Here is a 22,779-nt window from a genome sequence, read left to right as displayed (position 1 = left end):
GTGGGTTTCCTCGCTAAACCAAACAATACCAATTCCCATCATGCCCCGTGGCGAACCGTGCAGTCTGAATTTCCTAATGCGAACCGTTCAGAACTTATTACCATTTTATTTCATATAGTTCAAAAATAGTCGCCCTGTATACCGTGTGTCACCCCAGGTGAAGGTTGTGACGTCGAACTTCCAGGTCTTATTTCACAAATTATTTATTTTCTTGCTTCTGCGTCTCTGGTCATCTATAGTGATTCCTTCAATCTTCATAGGATGTTCAATTTTAATGTATATGTAAAAGAACAAATGAAATGTTATATTACAAACAAATACATATTTTTGACAACATGATTCAATGTACTAACTGTAATCCTATGCAAAACAATAAACATGAGTCGAGCTCCACGTTGGGAGCCAGTGTACTGGTGCCTGAAATGTACTGGTTTTTATCGTTTCCATCCTAAAGGGATAAATTATACTGAAATGTACTGTAGTGAATGATAGAATTCCAGTTAAGAATGGGGGAAAATATACTGATTTCTGCTCTGATTCTTTAATTAAAATAACTTTTGTTTTAAAAAACGGCCCACAGCCTTGCTACGGATGCATGGCTTGAGGCTTATTAAAACGTTTCACGTAAAATGTTTACGTGCTCAATCGAAAAGGGTGCCTTTGATAATCTCAAGCATGAGAAAATATTACTATTGGTCTGCGTCGTTTGGCGAAAATTGTTGTTTCTTGGTAAGGGAACGTAAGTTATTTATTATTCTTTTACGTTAAAATATTGTCTTGAAGCGGTACTCAGTTGCCATAAAGCGGCCTATTTGAATCACTGAACTGACAGTCTACAAATTACGATAAATACTGCAAATGCCTTAATGTTATTAATATATTCATATTAGGCTTGTCAAAGAGAAATTATTGATACATTCTCATGCGTTTATGACCGAGGCAAGCAGTGAAAATAATAAAGTAAATTTTATGGCCGGTAATGGTGGCCAGCCATCTTTTGTTGGTGCGATCTTTCCTTGCTGCGCCGGACGGGGTGGCCGAGATGTTCTAGACGCTACAGTCTGGAATCGCGTGACCGCTACGGTCGCAGGTTCGAATCCTGCCTCGGGCATCGACGTGTGTGCTGTCCTTAGGTTAGTTAGGTTTACGTAGCTCTAAGTTCTAGGGGACTGATGACCTCAGAAGTTAAGTCCCAAAGTGCTCAGAGCCATTTGAACCATTTTTCCGTGCGGCTGTAGTCACTGAAAACCGGAAAATGTATTACATCATGCATGTCAAAGGACTTTCTACCTATAGGAAAAAGTAATACCTATTTCTATAATATATTTTAACAACTTTTATATCATTAAAGTCTTACAATGTTCAATAGCCGACCGTCGCTTGCATTCCAGAACAGGAGAAATCTACTAGTGAATTATTTGTCCTTGTACAATGATAAACAAATGAAATCTTTTCGTTATAATTACATAGAACAAGGAGTTTCCTTATTGTTATTACAATACAGTTCGTATGCTGATATTATCAACATTATTTTGAAATTAACTTTAGTTCATCTATCAATGTATTTGCATGTAGTCAAAAATATTTCAATGAATAAAAATGTTCAGTTAATTTAACATCCTTAATAGGTACTGGTACGTCTTGTCGACTGTTTGCTACTGAAGAAAGAAATAAGAATGTATAAAGTATTGTCTAAGTTTTTGTGTGGATGTAATATCTTTATATAGACAAAAAGTGGATGCTAGAAAAAACTAGAGTATATATGTATTGTTATATATGTATATGGTTGTATGCAAGCCCAAGCACGTAATTAAAAAAGGGAGATGTTTACTTATATTAATATAAGAACGGAACTGTAATTTGAGAAACAGTTGATGAAATCCTCTATTTGAGAAAGTTTTGCATGTTATTTCCCCTTTAAAGTGCTGACTACGCACTGTGTCAACAGTTAAGTGTCTTTCAAGGTTACATGTTCGTCTGAGCGAGAACATATGTCTGGCACTCATAACTGTCATCGTCGAAACGTGTGATCCATGCCCATAACTCGAAAGCGCTTCTGCTTAACAGCAGAAAGTGGAAGTGCCGTCTTCAGATGCTGCCACGGATGAAATGTTTGCCGGGATGGCTCCATCTAGCTCTGAGTGCTTTCATTCATCGACAACATTTTCTCCATTACCATCCGTTCTGGGGCTTTGGGCAGCAAGGACGTCTTGAATACAGAGTGGCTGCGTCTGAAAACGCTTGAAATATCACGCATGTAGAATAAATCAGATTCAGACGTTCATTATGTACATCTTCTTAAGGAAATTCGATGGATTATACTTTGAGCTCTTTTAAACTGGGGCAGAGGTTTATTGACATTGCGCTATTAAACAAACAGTGCTATATAAATTTCAGCTGAAAGTACCCAACTGATGATTTTTTGTCACAAAGGCCTAACTCATCAACAGTGTATCGAAACGTTTCAACTCTTCGTAATGAATCAACTTCAGAAGACTGTTTACAGCAGGTATTCAGAATTCAGTAGTGGCGGTGCTTTCGTCAGCAATGAATTCTGTGAAGGGTCAACAAAATCGGTAGTAGTTCCGAAGAACATCGATGCTAGGTGCACCAGACTGACAAAGGTGCGCATGGGATTTATCCTGAGGTACAAGCATCCTTGAGCGTTTGGGAGACTGCACTAGATTCAGTTATGCACTAATATCTAGTTATGGATGCTGGTGGTTTCCTGCACACACCATCGGCGGCGGATAGAGTCTCAGTTCGCTGTGACAGGCAGTGCGTTAATGTTTTTTTTTTTCTGTTTAGTGTCATTACCATCCTTGATACAGTATATAGCGGTCGTAACAGCGCCAGGTGTCGATTGAACACTGTAGAGGACAGTGATATGCGAGCAATCGCGTGAACAGCGTTATCAACATCTGACAGTTTGAAAGAGACACATTCTGGGCTCTCGTTTGTGAAGTAGACAGGTAATGGACAGTAAGAGAACTTGAGGAGGATCACTGTATTCTGTACCAACTACACCGTAATTCCTTCTCACCTGCGCGTGTCAGCTGAGAACAAATAATGGACCCCTTGCAACAATATGTCATCCCAGTAGGATGCGAACAGCAGCTGGACTATTGACTTACCCTCTCTTGAGGAAGCTGCTGTGAACACCACAACATACACAACACAAACGACTGCGTCCGGTGCGGTGGCGTGACCGTGAAACCAGAACTGCTGATGGATGGCAGTGCCCTATGTTCAGGATTCAGTCGAGGTTCTGCAGTACCCCGGATGATCGTCGTCACCGTTTCTGTCGGTGACCTGACCTGAGCTATCACTCTTCCAGTGTTTTGGAATGGTCACCGGTCTTACTCCTGGCGCAAAACTGTGAGAAGCATTGGGGTATTTCAGAGCACGGCTGGTAGTGGTTGGAAGAACTCTGTCGCCACAACGGCAAGTCACAAACACGTTTCATTCTAATGTGTTACCTCTGATGTAACAGTGTGGTGGTGCTCTTTTTCAGTAGGACAATGCTCGTCCAGACACGGAATTTATATCTAGAACTCACTGTGTGATGATGAGTTACTCCGGTGGTCAGCGAGATCCATAGATCTGTCTCCTGTTGAGCATATGTGGAACGAGCTCAGACGTCAACTCCGTCCCAGTGGTAATATCCAGATACCAAGCAGCAGTTACAACCGTTGTGGACCAGCTTTGCTCAAGAGATGGTATAACTGCTTACTTATACCCTTCCCAACTGAATCCGTGGATGCATCCAATTGAGAGGTCGTGTAAAATTGTAGCAATATGGGGTTTTTGAAAATGTGGCTAAATTTTGTAATCACTGCAAAAACATCTCATACCCTGTCAATCCTTGAAGTTTCATTTCATTCCCTCTTCCCCTTCTGGGTGCTACACTTCTTTTCCCAAGCAGGGTGGTTCACCTGGGGACACAAAATATGTGTACATCATGATAATAAAGGCTTGAACTTAGTTATATTCGAGCTAGCTGAATTAGTTAAAAGTTTAAATGTTCCAAATGAACCGAAGCAAACAAAAATGGCGATCGCTTAGGTTCTTTGCTTCCACCGGACATACGACCATTATTTTGGAGGATGTACAATACAGCGACTGCTCTACTAACTGCAATAATGGTGTACAACTATTGTTTTGTGACTAGGCGTCGATGAAACCAGCAAAAACAACAGACAAGCTCACATCATTTTTCATCATGAAAATGTCAGCTGTTATACTGCTCGTTACACAGCTGGTTATTTGACGAAGAAATGCAGGAGGTTTCAAAATGAATATACCGGTTTTAGTACTTTGTAGCATTTATTATATTTAACTTACAATTATAAATAGTACATCAAACTAAAGACCAGCTCACATATTTTTATTTGGAAACCTGTTACAAGGTCTAAAGCCTACAAACTACGGTTTACATACGGACTATGCAAGCAAAATGTGGGTGCATGACGATGACGCATTTCTAGATCGTGTCGTCTTCAGTGATGACTCGACATTTCATCTAAGTGGAAATGTGAACACACATAATGCGTGTGTCTGTGGGGCGCCAGATACTCACGAGATGATACAGTGTCAACGAGTCTTTCCTTAGTTAATGTACCTTGTGTCATATCGCAGCGGAAAGTTTAAAAGCCTTTCTTTTTTGTGCAGCAACAGCGTTGGAACTACGGCTCTTTCTTTCTACTGGAAGAAACTGAACCACACCATTTTATCTGGCAGCAAGACAGTGTGCCGTCTCACTCGCATGGCACACTACACGATTGGTTAAACGACGTTGGCTGCAAGGCGCGGTGTGATAGAGTTAGTTTCGGATAGCCTCCACGGTCGCCTGATCTGATGCCAAGAAATTTTTACCTTTGTGATCCATAAAGTATCATGTGTATCTACCTGTGGTACAAGGTGGAGTACCTGATCTCAGAAACAGGTCTGAAACAGTTGTTGCAACAATGACCTCAGACCGCAGAACTCGTCTATCAGCTCAATGTGTGCTGAGTAACGATTAATGCTCACATTGAATAGTTGCAAGAAAAACTGTTTGAGTTGTTCTTACATTTATTGTATCTTTTATAGTAATGTAACCTGACTGCAACAAATGCTACAAGCCTTGAAACCGGTATGTTCATTATGGAAACACCCTGTACATCAAATTAATGTCTCAGTGCCCGCGTTCGTCTGATTCATCGCATGACGACGTCTTTTATGTTCCCTTACGCCAAACAAACCACGTGCAGGCAGTGAGCTTCATCGCCTTAAATAGCTGCCAGTACTTCCAAAACCGTGTACGTGGGGTGTAACAACATCAGAGTGAAGAAAAGTTTCCTGAAAATGTTAATATATTTCAAATTGAATATTCTGGGAACGATAATATGATCTGCAAAAAAAAAAGTTAATTTTTAGCTGTTCACATCAAGGGACTAGTGAACCAGTAGCAGTAGCAGTAGCTAGATATGTATGGGAAAAGGGTACGTGCCATAATCTCCTTTTCCCCTCTCTCTCTTTCCAGCTCTTCCACCCCTCCCCCTCTTGACTCCACCATCTCTCTGTCCATCTCCTCATCTTTCCTCTTCTCTCTGTCCATCACCTTCATCCTCCCTCGAGTCCGTCTCAGCCGTCTGCTACCTCCGTTTCCTCACCCCCCCCCTTTCACCCTTCACCCCCCAACTACTCCTCCCACCACTCTATGCTGTCCCCCCCCCCACGCACCCTTCGATGGTTATTTGTAAATAAATCTCACATACTTTGATAAAGGTGCAAGGGTGTCTCTCCTGTAGGGACACGATAGTAACAATGTCAGCTGAAAACACTGCCGGTTACTAATATTTTTTCTGCTAAAATATTTGTGAATTTACGTCATCTCTATTCAACGAACAGTATAAATTCATTTCTTTTAGTTGTACCTGTTTCAAAGAAAAGTCTTGGAAAATCAACACCTTTAACTGATGTCACACCAATATTTGTTCTCCAGTAGATGTTCTGTCTGAGAAACATGTCACACTGGATTGTCTTTTCTTCTTGTCCTGCATCGACAAAATATGGATGTTATTTGTGCTACAACAACGTTTTGCCCAAAATTATTCTGTAACACGATAAACCTCTCAGTTAAAAATTAATAATAATGTTATACATGCACTCCTTAAGAAAACAGAGATAAGAAAAAGAGAGGGAGAGAGAGAGAGATAGAGAGAGAGAGATAGAGAGATAGAGAGAGAGAGATAGAGAGACACCATGAAGGAACTATCGGTATAGGACGGAAATCGGTAGATGTATAGTTACAGACAGACAAATAATCACAATTTCAGAAGAAATATTCGTGAGACAAAGCTTCACAAAGTAAACAAGTCAGCAACGCTTTGGTTCACCTCTGTCCCTTACGCAACCAGCTATTCGGCTTGGCATTGGTTGATAGAGTTGTGGATGCCAGTCTGAGAAATATCGTGCCAAATTCTGTCAAACTGATGCGTTAGACTGTCAAAGTCCCAATTTGGTTGGAGGACCCTCTCCATAACGCTCCAAAACTTCTTAACTGCCGAGAGACCTAGTCACCTTGCTGGCCAAGGTAGAGTTTGGTAAGCATGAAGACTGGCAATAGAAAGTCTCACCATGTACGGACGTGCATTACCTTGCTCACGATAGTTTGCCACGCAGAATGACAAAACGGAGCATAGATTATCGTCTACGCACCGCTACGCTGAAAGGATTACACGGATGACAACCAAAGCGGCCCTGGTATGAAAAGAAATGACACTCCAGATGGTTGTCGGGCGGCGTGGCTGTCGGTAGTCAGGTTTCGTATCCCATCAGTGTCCGGGACATCGCCAGACGCGTCGACGTTATTCTGTGCCCCGTTTTGTTGTCTTTCATTGAAGACCATTCTGAGCTTACATTGTATCAAGATAATGCTCGCCCGTATAGGGCGAGAGTTTCTACTGCTTTTCTTGGTGCTTGCCAAATACTGCTTGTCTTGGTACCTGCCAAACCCCACCCTATACAACAAGGTCGCTGTGTTTCTTTCCAATTGAGAACGTTTCCAACTAGCCCCGGATTTTGACGATCTAACGGGCCAGTTGGACATGAATGTAGTTGTAGAGGAAGGAGTAGAAGAAAGATTACTGGAGAATATGGGCTTGGAACAAGGAATGAGACAATAAAAAGATTAGTCGCGTATTGTTATAAATTGCATCTAGTAATAGAAAATACTCTCCTCAATAAGCGCTATAGGAGGAGGTATACTTGGAAAAGACCAGGTAATACGGGAAGATTTAATTAGATTACACAATGGTCAGGCAGAGATTCCGAAATCAGACACTGGATTGCAAGGCGTACCCACGAGCACATACAGACTCAGATCACAACGTAGTAGTTGTGAAGAGTAGCCTGAAAATTAATAGAATAGTCAGTAAGAATCAGTAGGCAAAGAAGTGGGACCCGAAAGGACAAAGGAATCAGGTGATATGCTTGAAGTTCTCTAATGTGACAGATACAGCAATAAGGGACAGCTCAGTAGACAGTACGGTTGAAGAAGAATGACATCTCTAAAGGGCAATCACAGAAATTGGAAAAAAAGCCTAGATGCGAAGAAGGTAACCGCGGATAAACCAAGGGTAACAGAAGAAATACTTCAGATGTTCGACGAAGGAAGGAAGTAAAAACAGGCCAGGGAAATTCAGGAATACAGAAATACAAGTCATTTAGGGATGAAATAAATAAGAAGTGCTAGGAAACTAAAGCTAAATGGCTGCTTGAAAAATGTGAAGAAATCTAGGAAGAAATTGTTGTCGGAAGGACTGACTTAGCTCATAGGAAAGTCAAAACAACCTTCGGTGAAGTTAAAAGCTACGTTGTTGACAATAAGAGTGCAACGGGACTTCCACTGTTAAATGCTAAGGAGAGAGAGAGAGTAGGTTAAAAGAGTAAATTGAAGTCCTCTATGAGGGGAGAATTTATCCTGATGTGTTAGAAGAAGAAATAGGAGTCGATTTAGAAGAGATAGGCGATCCAGTATTAGAAACAGAATTTAAGAAAGCTTTGTATGATGTAAGGTCAAATAAGGCAGAACGGATAGATAACATTCCAGCAGAATTACTAAAGTCAGTGGGTAAAATAGCAACAAAACGACTGTTCACGTTGGTATGTAGAGTGTTAGAATCTGGCGACATTCAATCTGACTTTCGGAAAAATATTATCCACACAATTCCGAAGACCGCAAGAGCTGACAAGTGCGAGAATTATGGAACAGCCAGCTTAACAGCCCCTGCATCCAAGTTGCTGGCAAGAATAATATACCAAATAAGGGAAAAGAAAATTCAGAATGTGCTAGATCACGATCAGTTTGTTACCAGAGAGACAATTCTGACTTAAGAAGTATCAAAACACGTTCATAGGATTTGTCGTCGTGAAAAATGCGGTCGACAATGTAAAATAGTTCAAGATGTTCGAAATTCTGAAGAAAGTAGGGGTAAGCTACAGGGAGGGACGAGCAGTGTACAATATGTACAAGAGCCAAGATGGAATAATAAGAGTTGACGACTGAGAACGAAGTGGTCGGATTAAAAAATTGTAAGACAGGTATGTAGTCTTTCCCCCCTACTCTTCAATCAGTACATCGAAGAAGCAATAATGGAAATAAAAGAAAGGTTAAGAGTGGAGTTAAAATTCTAGGGGAAATACTATCAGTGATACAATTCCCTGATGCCATTGCCATCCTCTTTGAATGTTAAGAACAAGTGCATGATCTTCCGAATGGAATGAACAGTATAATGAGTGCAGGATATGGACTATGAGATAAACGTAGGAAGATGAAAGCAATGGGAAGTAGTAAGAGTGTGAACAGCGAGAAACTTAACATCAGGATTGATGGTCACGCAGTAAATGAAGTTAACGAATTCTGCTTCCTCACAGCGAAATGACAAATGACGGACAGAGCAAGGGGGACATGAGAATCAGATTACCACTGGCAAAATGACTCTCCTGGGCAAGTAAGCCTACTAGTGTAAAATATAGACCGTAATTTGAGAAAGAAATTTCTGAAAACATACGTTTGGTGCACAGCGTTCTATTGCAGTGAAACATGGAATGGGGGAGAACTGAAACAAAAGACAATCGGAGCGTTTGAAATGTGGTACTAAAGACGAATATTGAAAATTAGGTGCACTGGTAAGGTAAGGAATTAGGGGCCTCAGCGCAGAATCGGAGAGGAAAGGAATATGTTAAAAACACCGACAAGAAGGGACGGAATGATAAGACTTGTGTTAAGACATCGGGGAATGACTTCCATGGTACTAGAGGGAGCTGCAGAAAGTAAGAACACTAGAAGAAGACAGAAACTGGAATACATCCAGCAGATAATTGTGAATGTACATTGCAAGTCTTACTCTGAGATGAAGTGACTGGAACAGGAGAGGAATTTGTCTCGGATCGCATCAAACCAGCCAAAAGACTGACGATAAGAAAAAAAGAAATAAAAAAATGTCTACACTGCAAAACTGTTCTACTCTGGTAGAGCGCTAACATTGGCGTCCCTGCGGTCCTTACTATCTTTACTGCATCTGTCGTCCTCTCTACCCCCCGCTGGAAGGCCAGTGTCAGCATTTTTCCTTTCAAGACCCAGTTTGGGTCTGATACATCCTAAAGTTCATACTTGTTGGGCACAACGCTTTATCTCCTCCTACTCGGGGGGAGGGGGGGGGGGGGGTTTCACGGTGGAGGGTGCCTTATTCACGGGCCCTGTGTGTGGGAAACACATTAATATGCTGCAGCCCTGTTTTGGGGAGACTCCTGCAATCAGTGACTTGCCGTGTCTACCAGACAGCAACCTTCCCTATCACCCAGAGCCCGAGATGCTCCCTCCACTTGGGCTTGAATCTGTTCGCAGGGCCCCTGCCTTCACAGCTGATCATCCATCAGTGCCATCAACTCCCCAGCATGCCATCCCCTAGCGATATCCATGGTTCTACTTTCTTCCACACAGCACCTTACGCAACACAGTCAGCAATGTATCCTGGAGCGCGGTTACTATGACTTCCGCCGATAGCCAACATTCGACCCCTGGAAGTGTTTACTTCATCGGTAACCAAGGCTTACTCGAGCAACTGTTTTTGGTTAACTTTGTTTTGTGCAGTGATATTAAGTTGTTTGAACTGGAACAATTTTCTGATTTGAATGTTTTATTTTGGGCCTCAGCAGTAACTAGTAGAATTGTTACTTTTTGTGCCTGAAGAATCTCTTTCGTTGGCAGTTAGACTTACAATAAAATCGTACTTTCTTTTCTGTCCTAACCAGAGGACAAAGCAAGCACTCAGATGCGGGCAGTGTAGTGGGGGCCATGATCTGCGGCAGATTGTAACACGTCAACTCTCTCTTTGGGCCCCAGACGAAATCTGCATAAAGCAACACAATAGCAGCCCGTCCTTGTCAAACAGAAAAGAATTCCTGTTCACAGTGCGAACTGGACGCTTTTCACAGGATGCCGATACCTTATCAAACAGTGACTACTCCTCACATAGAGTTCCTGGAAAACGACTTTTCAGAATGGAACAAAATTTCTTTGATGAAGTTTTCGCAGAATGACCCTGCCTGTAAAAATTGAAACTCCACGAGTGCAAGCGCTCGCACCGCTGCGTTAACGATTGCCGTTAAAGTCACCGTGGACACTGGACTGCGCAGGACCATTATTCAAAAACCTGCAGGGAAGCGACTCGGAGTCGTCAACATGGCAGTGGCTTCAGCTGTTTTATATCTGCCGAGGCTGGTCGCGTCGTCGCGCTTTTTCCTCTGAAAAGGTGATCAGAAGCCCCCAGGGGGATCAGTTCGATCATCTAGTCGCCGGTGTGGCCCACTGCGTCCAGCCATGATCATCACGAAGAACATTACATGCAGAACAGCCACCAGGGTATACTCCTGCAAATCAAATGGTTAAAATGGCTATAAGCACTATGGGACTTAACATCTGAGGTCATCAGTCCCCTATACTTAGAAAAAAATGGCTCTGAGCACCATCGGAATTAATTTCTGAGATCATCAGTCACCTATGACTCTGAACTACTTAAACCTAATTAACCTAAGGACATCACACACACCCATGCCATAGGCAGGATTCGAACCTGCGACCGTAGCGCACGCGTTTCCAGACTGTAGCGCCTAGAACCGCTCGGCCACAACGGCCGGCTATACTTAGAACTACTTAAACCTAACCAACCTAAGAACATCACACACATCCATGCCCGAGGCAGCATTGGAACCTCCGACCGTAGCGGCAGCGCGGTTCCGGACTGAAGCGCCTTGAACCGCTCTCCCACAGCGGCCGGCGCTCTTGCAAATTAATGGCACTGTTAATTACAAGAATTAACTATTTTTTAAACTGATGGGTGAGCTCTTTCTTTAATACAATTAAACTAAATTGACACCTATGCTCAATTTGGACGTAGGAGGTTCTTGGACACAAACCCAGAAAAAACTAAACTAGATTGCACGCTGTTGCCTAACTTTTTCTTTGTCATCAGTCTTCTGACTAGTTTGATGTGGCCGCCACGAATTCCTCTCCTGTGACAGCCTTTTCATTTCCGTGTAGGAGTGGCAATCTGCGTCCTCAATTATTTTCTTAATAAATTATAAACAAACCAGAAAGTTACAGCTGACAAATATACCATATAACAGTTTGCAGAATTTACACAATTTACAACAAATCCAAATGATATTGGTGTTGCACACGCAGTGGATGGCACAGCATTCAGAATAAAGTATGGTCTATGAGTCTCCAGACAACTGCCTTCAAAAAAACACTGACGAATACTATTTTGGGGGGAAATCTAAAACTTACATAAAAATCATCACACAATATGTAACTATCAGACGATGCGGTCCATAACGCCGAAATTCCAAAAGCCAGAATACTTACTTGGCCAGTCTTGTCATAATAAAAAACTACAAGTAATAAAGCTTTGCAGCCAATACGTGAATCATACAATCCTCACTAAAAGACCTGTGTGCAAAAGAGCTGTGACTTATAAAAGGAAATTAAAGTTCCTGAGAAAGCTTTCCTTAAAACAGATCTTAAAGTACTAAGGTCACTTAAATTTAAAACCTATTTTATATTATCGACTCACAATAATCAGCCGATCCAAACGATTCAGAATAGACAGCCTGAGTAGAATCTTTGAGTAAGGCTTACTTCAAAATATAGGCAGGAAAAACTATTTAATTCTTATCACCCTGAGAGGTGGTTACAAGAAAATTTATGCTTCTAGAATTAGTAAGCCAGGGAATGAACAATTTGAAACTTTACACTAAACAAAACACATAATGAAACAGGAAGCGGTTTTTCGGGCATTCTCAAAACACAAATCAAATTCCTAAGATTGCTGGCACCTTCTACCCGCACTAAACATACAAACGTTCTGGCAAAGCCACGCAGCGGAACATCAAGCCAATAAGTAAGCTACTTGTAATAACGCAAGCCAAAACTGTTACATGTAAATAATGCGCTCACCATTTCGTGCACTGAAATGTTGCTTGTTCTCTGTCATAAAATCCACGTCACGTACCAGCAAGCATCCACATTCCGCAACTAGTACAGACAGTGCCTGGCAGCTCCACCTAGTCTCCGGGATACATTTCGGTATCTATAAACCGTCGCCTCGTCCGAGAAACAGCAGAACGATTCACATTAAGTCATCCGGCCACATCAGTTTGCTACACTCCTGCTTCCATTCCTCCTAAGGCCCTCCACAGCAGAAAGTGTGTAGGCGTCTTCTCTGTGCCATATTGCATCGTCTGTGACTGTGTACTCAGTGATTGTGGATGTGGGACTACCCTGCAAATACTGTCCCGCTTGATAGGTGCCCTGACGTTATTGTTGCCGTGGTTCTCCGTTGATGGGAATGCCATATTCAGTGCAGAACATGATTGTAACATCTGTTGACATTTTGTATGATTACATCGTAAACTGGACACAGGACTGGGAAATAGCATTTTGTTGCTTCAATTTTGGAAACCAGTCTACATAAGACCTACTATAGTGCTGTACACAGTATTATTGTTATTATAAGTGCTACTGTTTCTATTAGTGGCTGTGGTCACACACTAAGCATTAACAGCCTGAAGCCTTCCAGTTACTACCAGTTTATAAGTAAGGAGTGCAGAAATGAAGTGATTAGCGAACAGTAAGTATAGTGCTCAGGTTTTAAGTAAATTGATTATACTGAAACAGGCCAAACGGTGTGTTAGTAACAAGAAGCGGCTGGGAGTCAGATCTAACAGTAGCTGCGGATAGGAGTCCTCCAGGTATAACTTGTCAAAGAAGCGCTTGCTAGCCAGACGAGAGAGAGAATGTCGACTTTGGAAATGGGGTCCGCATCAATTACTGACTGGCACTGACGTTTTACGATGATCGCAGTCAGGGAAGCCTATTGACTATGGGGCACCGGAGTGAGGACATTCGCGTCCTAATGACGTTGTAGCTCCAGATAAGGGGCGAAGGGAGTGCTTTGTGCCTTAAAGAACTTAGGTATTGCCGTAGGAGGACAGCCACATGGGCTTCAAAACCAACGACACTCGTAATGGATTGCTCGAAGACATAGCCAAAATGTGCCAGCAAATCTTATAAGTAAGAATTATCGGCGATTGCCTGGACAGACAGAGCGGAATTACAGTCTCCAGGCCTACGAAATCCGGTTGCTGTGGCCGAGCGGTTCCAGGCGCTTCAGTCTTGATCCGCGCGACCGCTACGGTCGCAGGTTCGAATCTTGCCTCGGGCATGGATGTGTGTGATGTCCTTACGTTAAATGGTTCAAATGGCTCTGAGAACTATGGGACTCAACATCTTAGGTCATAAGTCCCCTAGAACTTAGAACTACTTAAACCTAACAAACCTAAGGACATCACACACACCCATGCCCGAGGCAGGATTGGAAACTGCGACCGTTGCAGCCCCTCGGTTCCGGACTGCAGCGCCAAAACCGCACGGCCACCACGTCCGGCTGTCCTTAGGTTAGTTACGCTTAAGTACACTCCTGGAAATTGAAATAAGAACACCGTGAATTCATTGTCCCAGGAAGGGGAAACTTTATTGACACATTCCTGGGGTCAGATACATCACATGATAACACTGACAGAACCACAGGCACATAGACACAGGCAACAGAGCATGCACAATGTCGGCACTAGTACAGTGTATATCCACCTTTCGCAGCAATGCAGGCTGCTATTCTCCCATGGAGACGATCGTAGAGATGCTGGATGTAGTCCTGTGGAACGGCTTGCGATGCCATTTCCACCTGGCGCCTCAGTTGGACCAGCGTTCGTGCTGGACGTGCAGACCGCGTGAGACGACGCTTCATCCAGTCCCAAACATGCTCAATGGGGGACAGATCCGGAGATCTTGCTGGCCAGGGTAGTTGACTTATACCTTCTAGAGCACGTTGGGTGGCACGGGATACATGCGGACGTTCATTGTCCTGTTGAAACAGCAAGTTCCCTTGCCGGTCTAGGAATGGTAGAACGATGGGTTCGATGACGGTTTGGATGTACTGTGCACTATTCAGTGTCCCCTCGACGATCACCAGAGGTGTACGGCCAGTGTAGGAGATCGCTCCCCACACCATGATGCCGGGTGTTGGCCCTGTGTGCCTCGGTCGTATGCAGTCCTGATTGTGGCGCTCACCTGCACGGCGCCAAACACGCATACGACCATCATTGGCACCAAGGCAGAAGCGACTCTCATCGCTGAAGACGACACGTCTCCATTCGTCCCTCCATTCACGCCTGTCGCGACACCACTGGAGGCGGGCTGCACGATGTTGCGGCGTGAGCGGAAGACGGCCTAACGGTGTGCGGGACCGTAGCCCAGCTTCATGGAGACGGTTGCGAATGGTCCACGCCGATACCCCAGGAGCAACAGTGTCCCTAATTTGCTGGGAAGTGGCGGTGCGGTCGCCTACGGCACTGCGTAGGATCCTACGGTCTTGGCGTGCATCCGTGCGTCGCTACGGTCCGGTCCCAGGTCGACGGGCACGTGCACCTTCCGCCGACCACTGGCGACAACATCGATGTACTGTGGAGACCTCGCACCCCACGTGTTGAGCAATTCGGCGGTACGTCCACCCGGCCTCCCGCATGCCCACTATACGCCCTCGCTGAATGTCCGTCAACTGCACATACGGTTCACGTCCACGCTGTCGCGGCGTGCTATCAGTGTTAAAGACTACGATGGAGCTCCGTATGCCACGGCAAACTGGCTGACACTGACGGCGGCGGTGCACAAATGTTGCGCAGCTAGCGCCATTCGACGGCCAACACCGCGGTTCCTGGTGTGTCTGCTGTGCCGTGCTTGTGATCATTGCTTGTACAGCCCTTTTGCAGTGTCCGGAGCAAGTATGGTGGGTCTGACACATCGGTGTCAATGTGTTCTTTTTTCCATTTCCAGAAGTGTAGTTCTGTTCTAGGGAACTGATGGCTTCAGATGTTAAGTTCTATAATGCTCAGAGCCATTTGAGGCCTAAGAAATCGTTTTCCCTGGAAAAACTGATGAACTGACTCCGAGCTGACAATGAAGTGGAGTGATAGTAGACGGAAACAGAAAAGTGGCTGCACTGAAATACGTTCATTTCTATAAGTGCGAAGAGGGATGTCGAATGGGCTATATGTGTGAAGAGGGATGTCGAACACATATTACCCCAACCAGTGATAGTTACAGGTGAGTTCGTACCGGCCGGAAACTCGAGGGCACGTTGTTAATTGACAGTTGGACGGAAATGGCTTTCGTGGAAAGTGGAAAGGTCTCCTTGGACCACTGAAACGCAGGGAAAACCTCAGGCTCCTCGTCGTCTCCGATATCAGGCAGATCTAAATTTCTGGAATCAAGGAACATCTTGGCAGAAGACTGATCGCAGCTCTATGACTCCTTTTACTACAGACGGTGCATGTCGCGCGCCCTTGAGGATACTGGTGTTGCGGATGATGGCACGAACAATTGTGACACAACGGCAAAGATTTTGGGCGGTGACTAGATGCGAAGTCGGGACCCACAGTTGGTGGCTCCGAGAGGTTGCATGAGCGCGTAGGACTGCAGGTTGGTCACCGTATGCAGAAAATATATCACGAACAAAGCCTCTGGAACATAATAACTGCTCGAATGCCCTTACAACTTGGGGGCATGTATCCAAAGAAGGACCTTTTAGTTTCAACAGATCGGCACGGAGGGTGTCGTCTGGTGCATGAACGCTAATTACGTCACGCACCTGTGAAGCCGCATAGGACTGTTGACAGGTAGGATTCCGACAGACGAGACGGCAGTCTAGGGACAATAGTTGAAGATTTTCAATCCATTCCAGGTAAGACATCCAGGTGTCCTTGTAGCAGCTACAAAATTTATGCCGGGCAGCCGCATCAAAGTACTCAGAAAGACTGACCTTCAGGGTGTAGTAAGAGAGCATGAGTTGAACACCCTTGAGTGTAATTGCAGCATGAAGCGATAGATCTTGGGCCCTTCATACGCCAGGGGGTAAATGCACTGCTGGGCGATCCCGGTGAGGCCATGGGCCACTGTTGTGGCTCCATATGCGCCACGTAGTTGGTCCAAGGTTCCACTTTCATGTCAGACTGTTGGAACGGTGGTGGAGCCGTCCGTAAGTCCCTGACCAAGGTTCGGCCTATAGCGACTCCAGTAGTTCGACAAGAATTTGGTTAGTCCGCTACATCTGCTACAGCAGAAATAACACCTGGTTGGATGTGTCCGTTTGTTCCTCCATGAACGACCCACTGCAACAACTACAAAATGAGCAGTACACGCAGCCTAATGAAGCAAGCCGGCACACGTCAGCATGGAAAAAGCAATTAAGGTTCCTCTTCGCCACTGCTATGTCCACTGCCTAAGGACAGGAAAAGGACGCTCCAAGTCACTTATAGGGATTTTATTATAAATATAACAGCCAACCAAAACGATTCTTCAGACACTGGCCACTTCTGAGGCCCACGACAAAGAATTTAAATCAGAAACTATTCCATTTCAAAACACAATATCACTGCGCAACACGGAGGTTCTACCTTGCTATAATAGTTAATCAACAAAGCAGTTACTCGAGAATAACCCTGGATGAACACCGTCGGAAACCACGTAACTTCCAGAGACGCCGATGACTTCCAGGGCTGACATGTCGGCTGTCGGCGGACGGTGGACGGAGCCTCGGCTGCTGCCCGGAGCGGCTCACCCGATGGGTACAGCTCGCGTGCCTCGGCGGGGGCACGATACATTGCTTTGTCCGGTCACGTCGTGTGTGGAAGAAAGTAGAACCGCAGATACCGCGACCTCTGGTGGCGCATGTGAAGCGACCTAGTGGCCGCCGAAGAGGGTTTACGTACGCCGAGGGAATGGCAAAGTTAATCCCTACTCGATCCTTGGCCCGTTTTACAGATTAGTTTTGCGGGAGGCTAGTGTTGCAGATGCTCGGCGTAGACACATTAATGGTAATTGTGGTGAGAGATCATATTTTGGTCGTGCAGGGTTCACGAATTACCGACAATTTGTAAGTGCGCTCTGAAGATCAGCCACATTTCGCGAATTCAGTACTTTTCTCACGTTGCTGTACGCTTATTCATGATTCAACCAACAATACTAGCTGCGTGTATACTTCATGTCTCAAACTATTGGCTCACATTCAAGCAGATGATGGTGGGTCCAAAACATTATTTGAGATGTGGAACCTATAACTGGAAGTGCATATTTATTGTGTTATGTACGTATACAGCGTACACAACAAAAGAACAACGTAGTTCATAGTAATGACCGTTTGAATGGTCCACGTTACCCGGTGTTCCTGCAGGATGTTTTGCTACAGTTCTTGGAGACTGTACCCCTTGTTGTCAGCATGTAGTTTCAACATGACGGAGCACCAGCCCGCTTCGTTGTTAATGTCAGCGAGCGTCTAAACAACAGGCCCTCATCGTTGGATTTGGAAGTGGAGGCTCTATCCCATGGCTAGCGCGATCACCAGATTTCACGGCTCTCGACCTCTTGCCCTGGGGGTTACGTCAAGACGTTGCCGAATGAAACCATTGTCCCTTGTAGAAATAGCTGAACACCAACTTGCTAGCGTCCAGGCTGCCTGTCTGCTGGTACACAAACGCCAGCTGTCTCTGACAGAGTGCCGCAAAACTTCATGCACCGTTCCTGTACATGCATTGAGACTGGCGGTCGTCACATTGAAAAATTACTACGGGCTACGTTGTTGTTATTTTGCGTATACTGTGTATGTCAGTAATAAAATATATGTTCATTTCTGACCTTTAGTTCCCTATCTCGGTACAATCGGTTACCGACCCACTAACCCCTGTTTCATTTGACCCAGAATGTTCGCGAAACCCTGTAGTTTCTCCTTCTCCGGGCGAAATCGGGGCAATGACTCCACGGTCACTTCGGATTTACCTTCCTATGATTTACCTGTTGATCAAGACCTTGATCAATTCTTTAACCCATCCAATCTTTGCCAGGATATTAATACTTTTCCATGTCAACAATTATTAATTTTCTTATTCTGTACCTTATATACTATGAGACAGATCCCTTAAAATTTGTTATTTATGTATGTCACCAGGAAACTTTTTAGTTAAGAGGGATTAATATTATACACTTGTTTCATTACATGGTCAAATGAAAACCATCTTTATCTTTTGCGGGGTCACACTTCCCCCGTTTACAATGGACACCGCTTATCTGTTAGCTATGTGTTGCATCACACTTTTTTCATCATATGCATGTGAGTGTATAGGGCGTGATGCAACTGTCTGTCAGTCTGATTGATGTGGATCATTCTGACATCCACATGGGTATTTGAGAGGCTCAGGTGTAATCTAAAATGGTCTTGCTGGTATCAAAGTAGCTTACAGTAAAAGAATATTGAGCGGAGAGTTGTAATCTCATACAAAATTAAAATCTTGCGGTAATATACATCTTCAGTCAGTTGTATCATAAATAGCCATTTAATAATCTTGCCATATTTAAGATAAATTTCTGGGTACGCTCATACCACGAAGAACTAGTTAAGTCAATAATTAAGTGTAGCTGGAATAGCTCTTAACATCTTTATTTCTTGAGTACTCTGATTTTTTGTTCTGAGTAGACAAGACGGGATGAATTACAGATATCTAAAGATGTTCCACGGTGGTTGAAATATGTAATCGAACAAAACAAAGTGTGCAACTGAACCGTAACACAAAACTAGAATTATCTTAAGTATCTACTCTTATAAAGTTTGTGAATTCTCTCAAGATGATTAGTCTTTATTTCTCTAATATTGCGACTATATTCTCTTTGTATTTGTCTTTTTTCTCTTCGTAGTGATCACAACCTCTCCTGCTGTTCCTGTGGATATTGAATGGTATAGTGTTGTTAGGATTAAATTTTCCTCTCTCTGTCGACGATGTGAAAAAGATCGGAAATTCTGAAAAAAAATAATAAAGCTATCTCATCTATACCGTTATTTCGGTCGTTGCAAAAGGTGCAATCTTTTTTTCTGTTGTGTAATCAGTGCGATCTTGCCGCTAGTTTTTCCTTTGCGTCACGTACCAGAGTGAAAGTACAATGGGCCCGTTTTTTCTTTTGTTACAGGTGTAGGCGGCAGGATGGCGTGAGCGACAGCACCATGACGTCACAGCAGGATGCGGGATAATGAGATGGAGGTAGGTGCGGGCTCGCCAAAAGCAAGCGCTATCCGATATTCAAAGCGTGGAGCGGCGCGGTGCGAGCTGACCGCCAGAGGCAGCTAGCCTGCGTGCACGCATTTCCGCCTGTCGCGCTCACTTGTTCGTACTCGCGTTTCACACCAGCGCCTCCTACCTCTCCCCCCCCCCCCCCCACCCACATACACACACACACACACACACACACACACACACACACACACACACACATTTACACTGTTCGTTCTGGGTTTAGCTCAAAAGAGTTTCTGCCGCAATGCAGGCAGGGAGAAAGAAGTTACGGAGCAGGGTACATGTCTGCCGTGGAAACCACGAGACGGGAACCACCATTCTGTGCTCTGTATTATATGCACAGTGTTTCTAGACGAGGCTGCCTGTGTGCGGACGTAGCCGGAAAGAATCATCGGCCCTTTTTTTGCGCAAGGGCTGTGGTATATAACCAAGAGCGCACCCAGAGGAGATAGGCGATATATGACGTAACTACTACACTACTGGCCATTAAAATTACTCCACCACGAAGATGACGTGCTATAGACACGAAATTTAACCGACACGAAAAATATGCTGTGATATGCAAATGATAAGCTTTTCAGAGCATTCACACATGATTGGCGCCGGTGGTGAACCCTACAACGTGCTGACATGAGGAAAGTTTCCAACCGATTTCTCAAACACTAACAGCAGTTGACCGGCGTTGCCTCATGAAACGTTGTTTTGATACCTAGTGTAAGGAGGAGAAATGACTGTTAGCAGAATATGGAATCGGTGGGGTAATACGGAACGCCATGCTGGATCCCAACGGCCTCGTATCACTAGCAGTCGAGATGACAGGCATCTTATCCTCATGGCTGTAACGGATCGTGCAGCCACGTCTCGATCCCTGAGTCAGCAGATGGGGACGTTTGCAAGACGACAAGCATCTGCACGAACAGTTCGACGACGTTTGCAGCAGCATGGACTATAATTCAATAATTAAGTGTAGCTGGAATACCTCTCAAAATCTTTATGTCTTGAGTGCTCTGATATGTTGTTCTGAGTAGACAAGACGGGATGAATTACAGATATCTGAAGATGTACCACGGTGGTTGAAATATGTAAACGAACCAAAAAAAGTGTGCAACTGAGACGTAACACAAAATTAGAATTATCTTAAGTATCATGCGGTTACCCTTGACGCTGCATCACAGACAAGAGCCCCTGCGATGGTGTACTCAGCGACGAACCTGGGTGCACTAATGGTAAAACGTAATTTTTTCGGATGAATCCGGGATCTGCTTACAACATCATGATGGTCGCATCCGTGTTTGGCGACATCGCCGTGAATGCACATTGGAAGCGTGTATTCGTCATCGCCATACTGTCGTATCAGCCGGCGTGATAGTATGGGGTGCCATTGGTTACACGTCTCGGTCATCTCTTGCTCGCATTGACGGCACTTTGAACAGTGGTAGTTACATTTTAGATGTGTTACGACCCGTGGCTCTACCCTTCATTCGATCCCTGCGAAAACCTACATTTCAGCAGGATAATGCACGACCGCATGTTGCAGGTCCTGTAGGGGGCCTTCCTGGATACAGAAAATGTTCGATGGCTGCCCTGGCAAGCACATTCTGCAGATCTCTCCCCAAGTGAAAACGTGTGGTCAATGGTGGCCGAGCAACTGGCTCATCATAATACGCCAGTCACTACTCTTGATGAACTGTGGTATCGTGATGAAGCTGCATGGGCAGCTGTACCTGTACACGCCATCCAAGCTGTGGTTAACTCAAAGCCCAGGCGCATCAACGCCCTTATTACGGTCAGAGAGTTCTGGGTACTGATTTCTCAGGATATATGCACCCAAAATGCGCGAAAATGTAAATCACATGTCAATTTTAGAATAATGTATTTGTCCAATCAATACCCGTTTATCATCTGCATTTGTTCTTGGTGTAGCAGTTTTAATGGCCAGCAGTGTAATTAACACTTTACTGACTCGTACCTACAATTATTAACCCAATGTCATTCAATACCTATACTCAGCAAGATGTAAAGGAAACCAAGAAGGAAGTTGTAAGAGAAGATAGTAAAAATTTGATATTTGCCTATGGGATTGTAAATTTGTAAAAGATGACAAATGACAAGGACGACCAGTTAAACGGTCACTGTAGTGTCATGAAAAGAGGCTACGAGATGAAAACAAAGTAAAAGACAGGTAATGGAATGTCGTGGAATTAAATCAGGCAAAATTAAGGGAATTCGATTAAGCAATGAGACGTTGAATATACTAGACGATTTCGTTGTTTGTTAGCAAACTAAGTGATGACGGCCAGAGCAGAGGGGAAGTTAAAAATCATTTGAAAACCGAGATCGCGCAAAACATTCTTTATTCAAGACAACTGATTTCAACAGTCTTAGCTGTTATCTTGAGGTCTTGAACATATTTTTTTTTTTGTAGTAAAACATATGGACATGGTTTTTTGGACAAGATGCTTTGCGTTTTTAAATATTTTACCGATGATAAACGTGTATAATATCCTGAGTTTTATCCACTTGACATCTTGTGCCTAAGATCTGCGTAAAAGCAATGCTGTCTAACAATTAAAACAGATCACCCTTAAGTATTCTCAATATGGGAAAATCCCGACAGAGAGGAACTGAAATGAAAACTGATACAAAGAAAAATATTTAAGAGGAACAGAGATTTTTGTAACACTAAATATAAATTTAAGTCAAAGGATTTCTTTTCAGAAGATGTTTGTTTCGAGTGTAGCCTTGTATTGAAATGACACGTGGATGACAAAAAGTTCAGAAAAGAAGTTTTGAAACTGTTATACGACAGATGTATACAGAAGAACATTTCGCATAACTAATGGGGTTGGGCTGGGTTGTTTGGGGGAGGAGACCAAACTGCGAGGTCATCGGTCTCATCGGATTAGAGAAGGACATGGAATGAAGTCGGCCGTGCCCTTTCAAAGGAACCATCCCGGCATTTGCCTGGAGCGATTTAGGGAAATCACGGAAAGCCTAAATCAGGATGGCCGGACGTGCATTGAACCGTCGTCCTACCGAATGCGAGTCCACTGTGCC

The 22,779-nt window shown here is 44.1% G+C and overlaps 1 protein-coding gene across 1 annotated transcript in view; it reads left to right on the top strand.

The window, feature by feature from the left end:
- LOC126336767 (suppressor of lurcher protein 1-like) overlaps nt 1-22,779 on the top strand; it is a 4,187,167-nt gene that overhangs the window by 1,100,278 nt on the left and 3,064,110 nt on the right. The window contains exon 2 of the mRNA XM_050000778.1: nt 19,619-19,689. Coding sequence (XP_049856735.1) covers nt 19,669-19,689 — 21 coding nt within the window. The 5' untranslated portion in view covers nt 19,619-19,668. The remainder of the gene's footprint in view (nt 1-19,618; nt 19,690-22,779) is intronic.

The sequence above is a fragment of the Schistocerca gregaria genome, chromosome 2, assembly GCF_023897955.1.
Source record: "Schistocerca gregaria isolate iqSchGreg1 chromosome 2, iqSchGreg1.2, whole genome shotgun sequence".
Taxonomy (NCBI): domain Eukaryota; kingdom Metazoa; phylum Arthropoda; class Insecta; order Orthoptera; family Acrididae; genus Schistocerca; species Schistocerca gregaria.
This window is presented reverse-complemented; position numbering and strand designations above follow the sequence as displayed.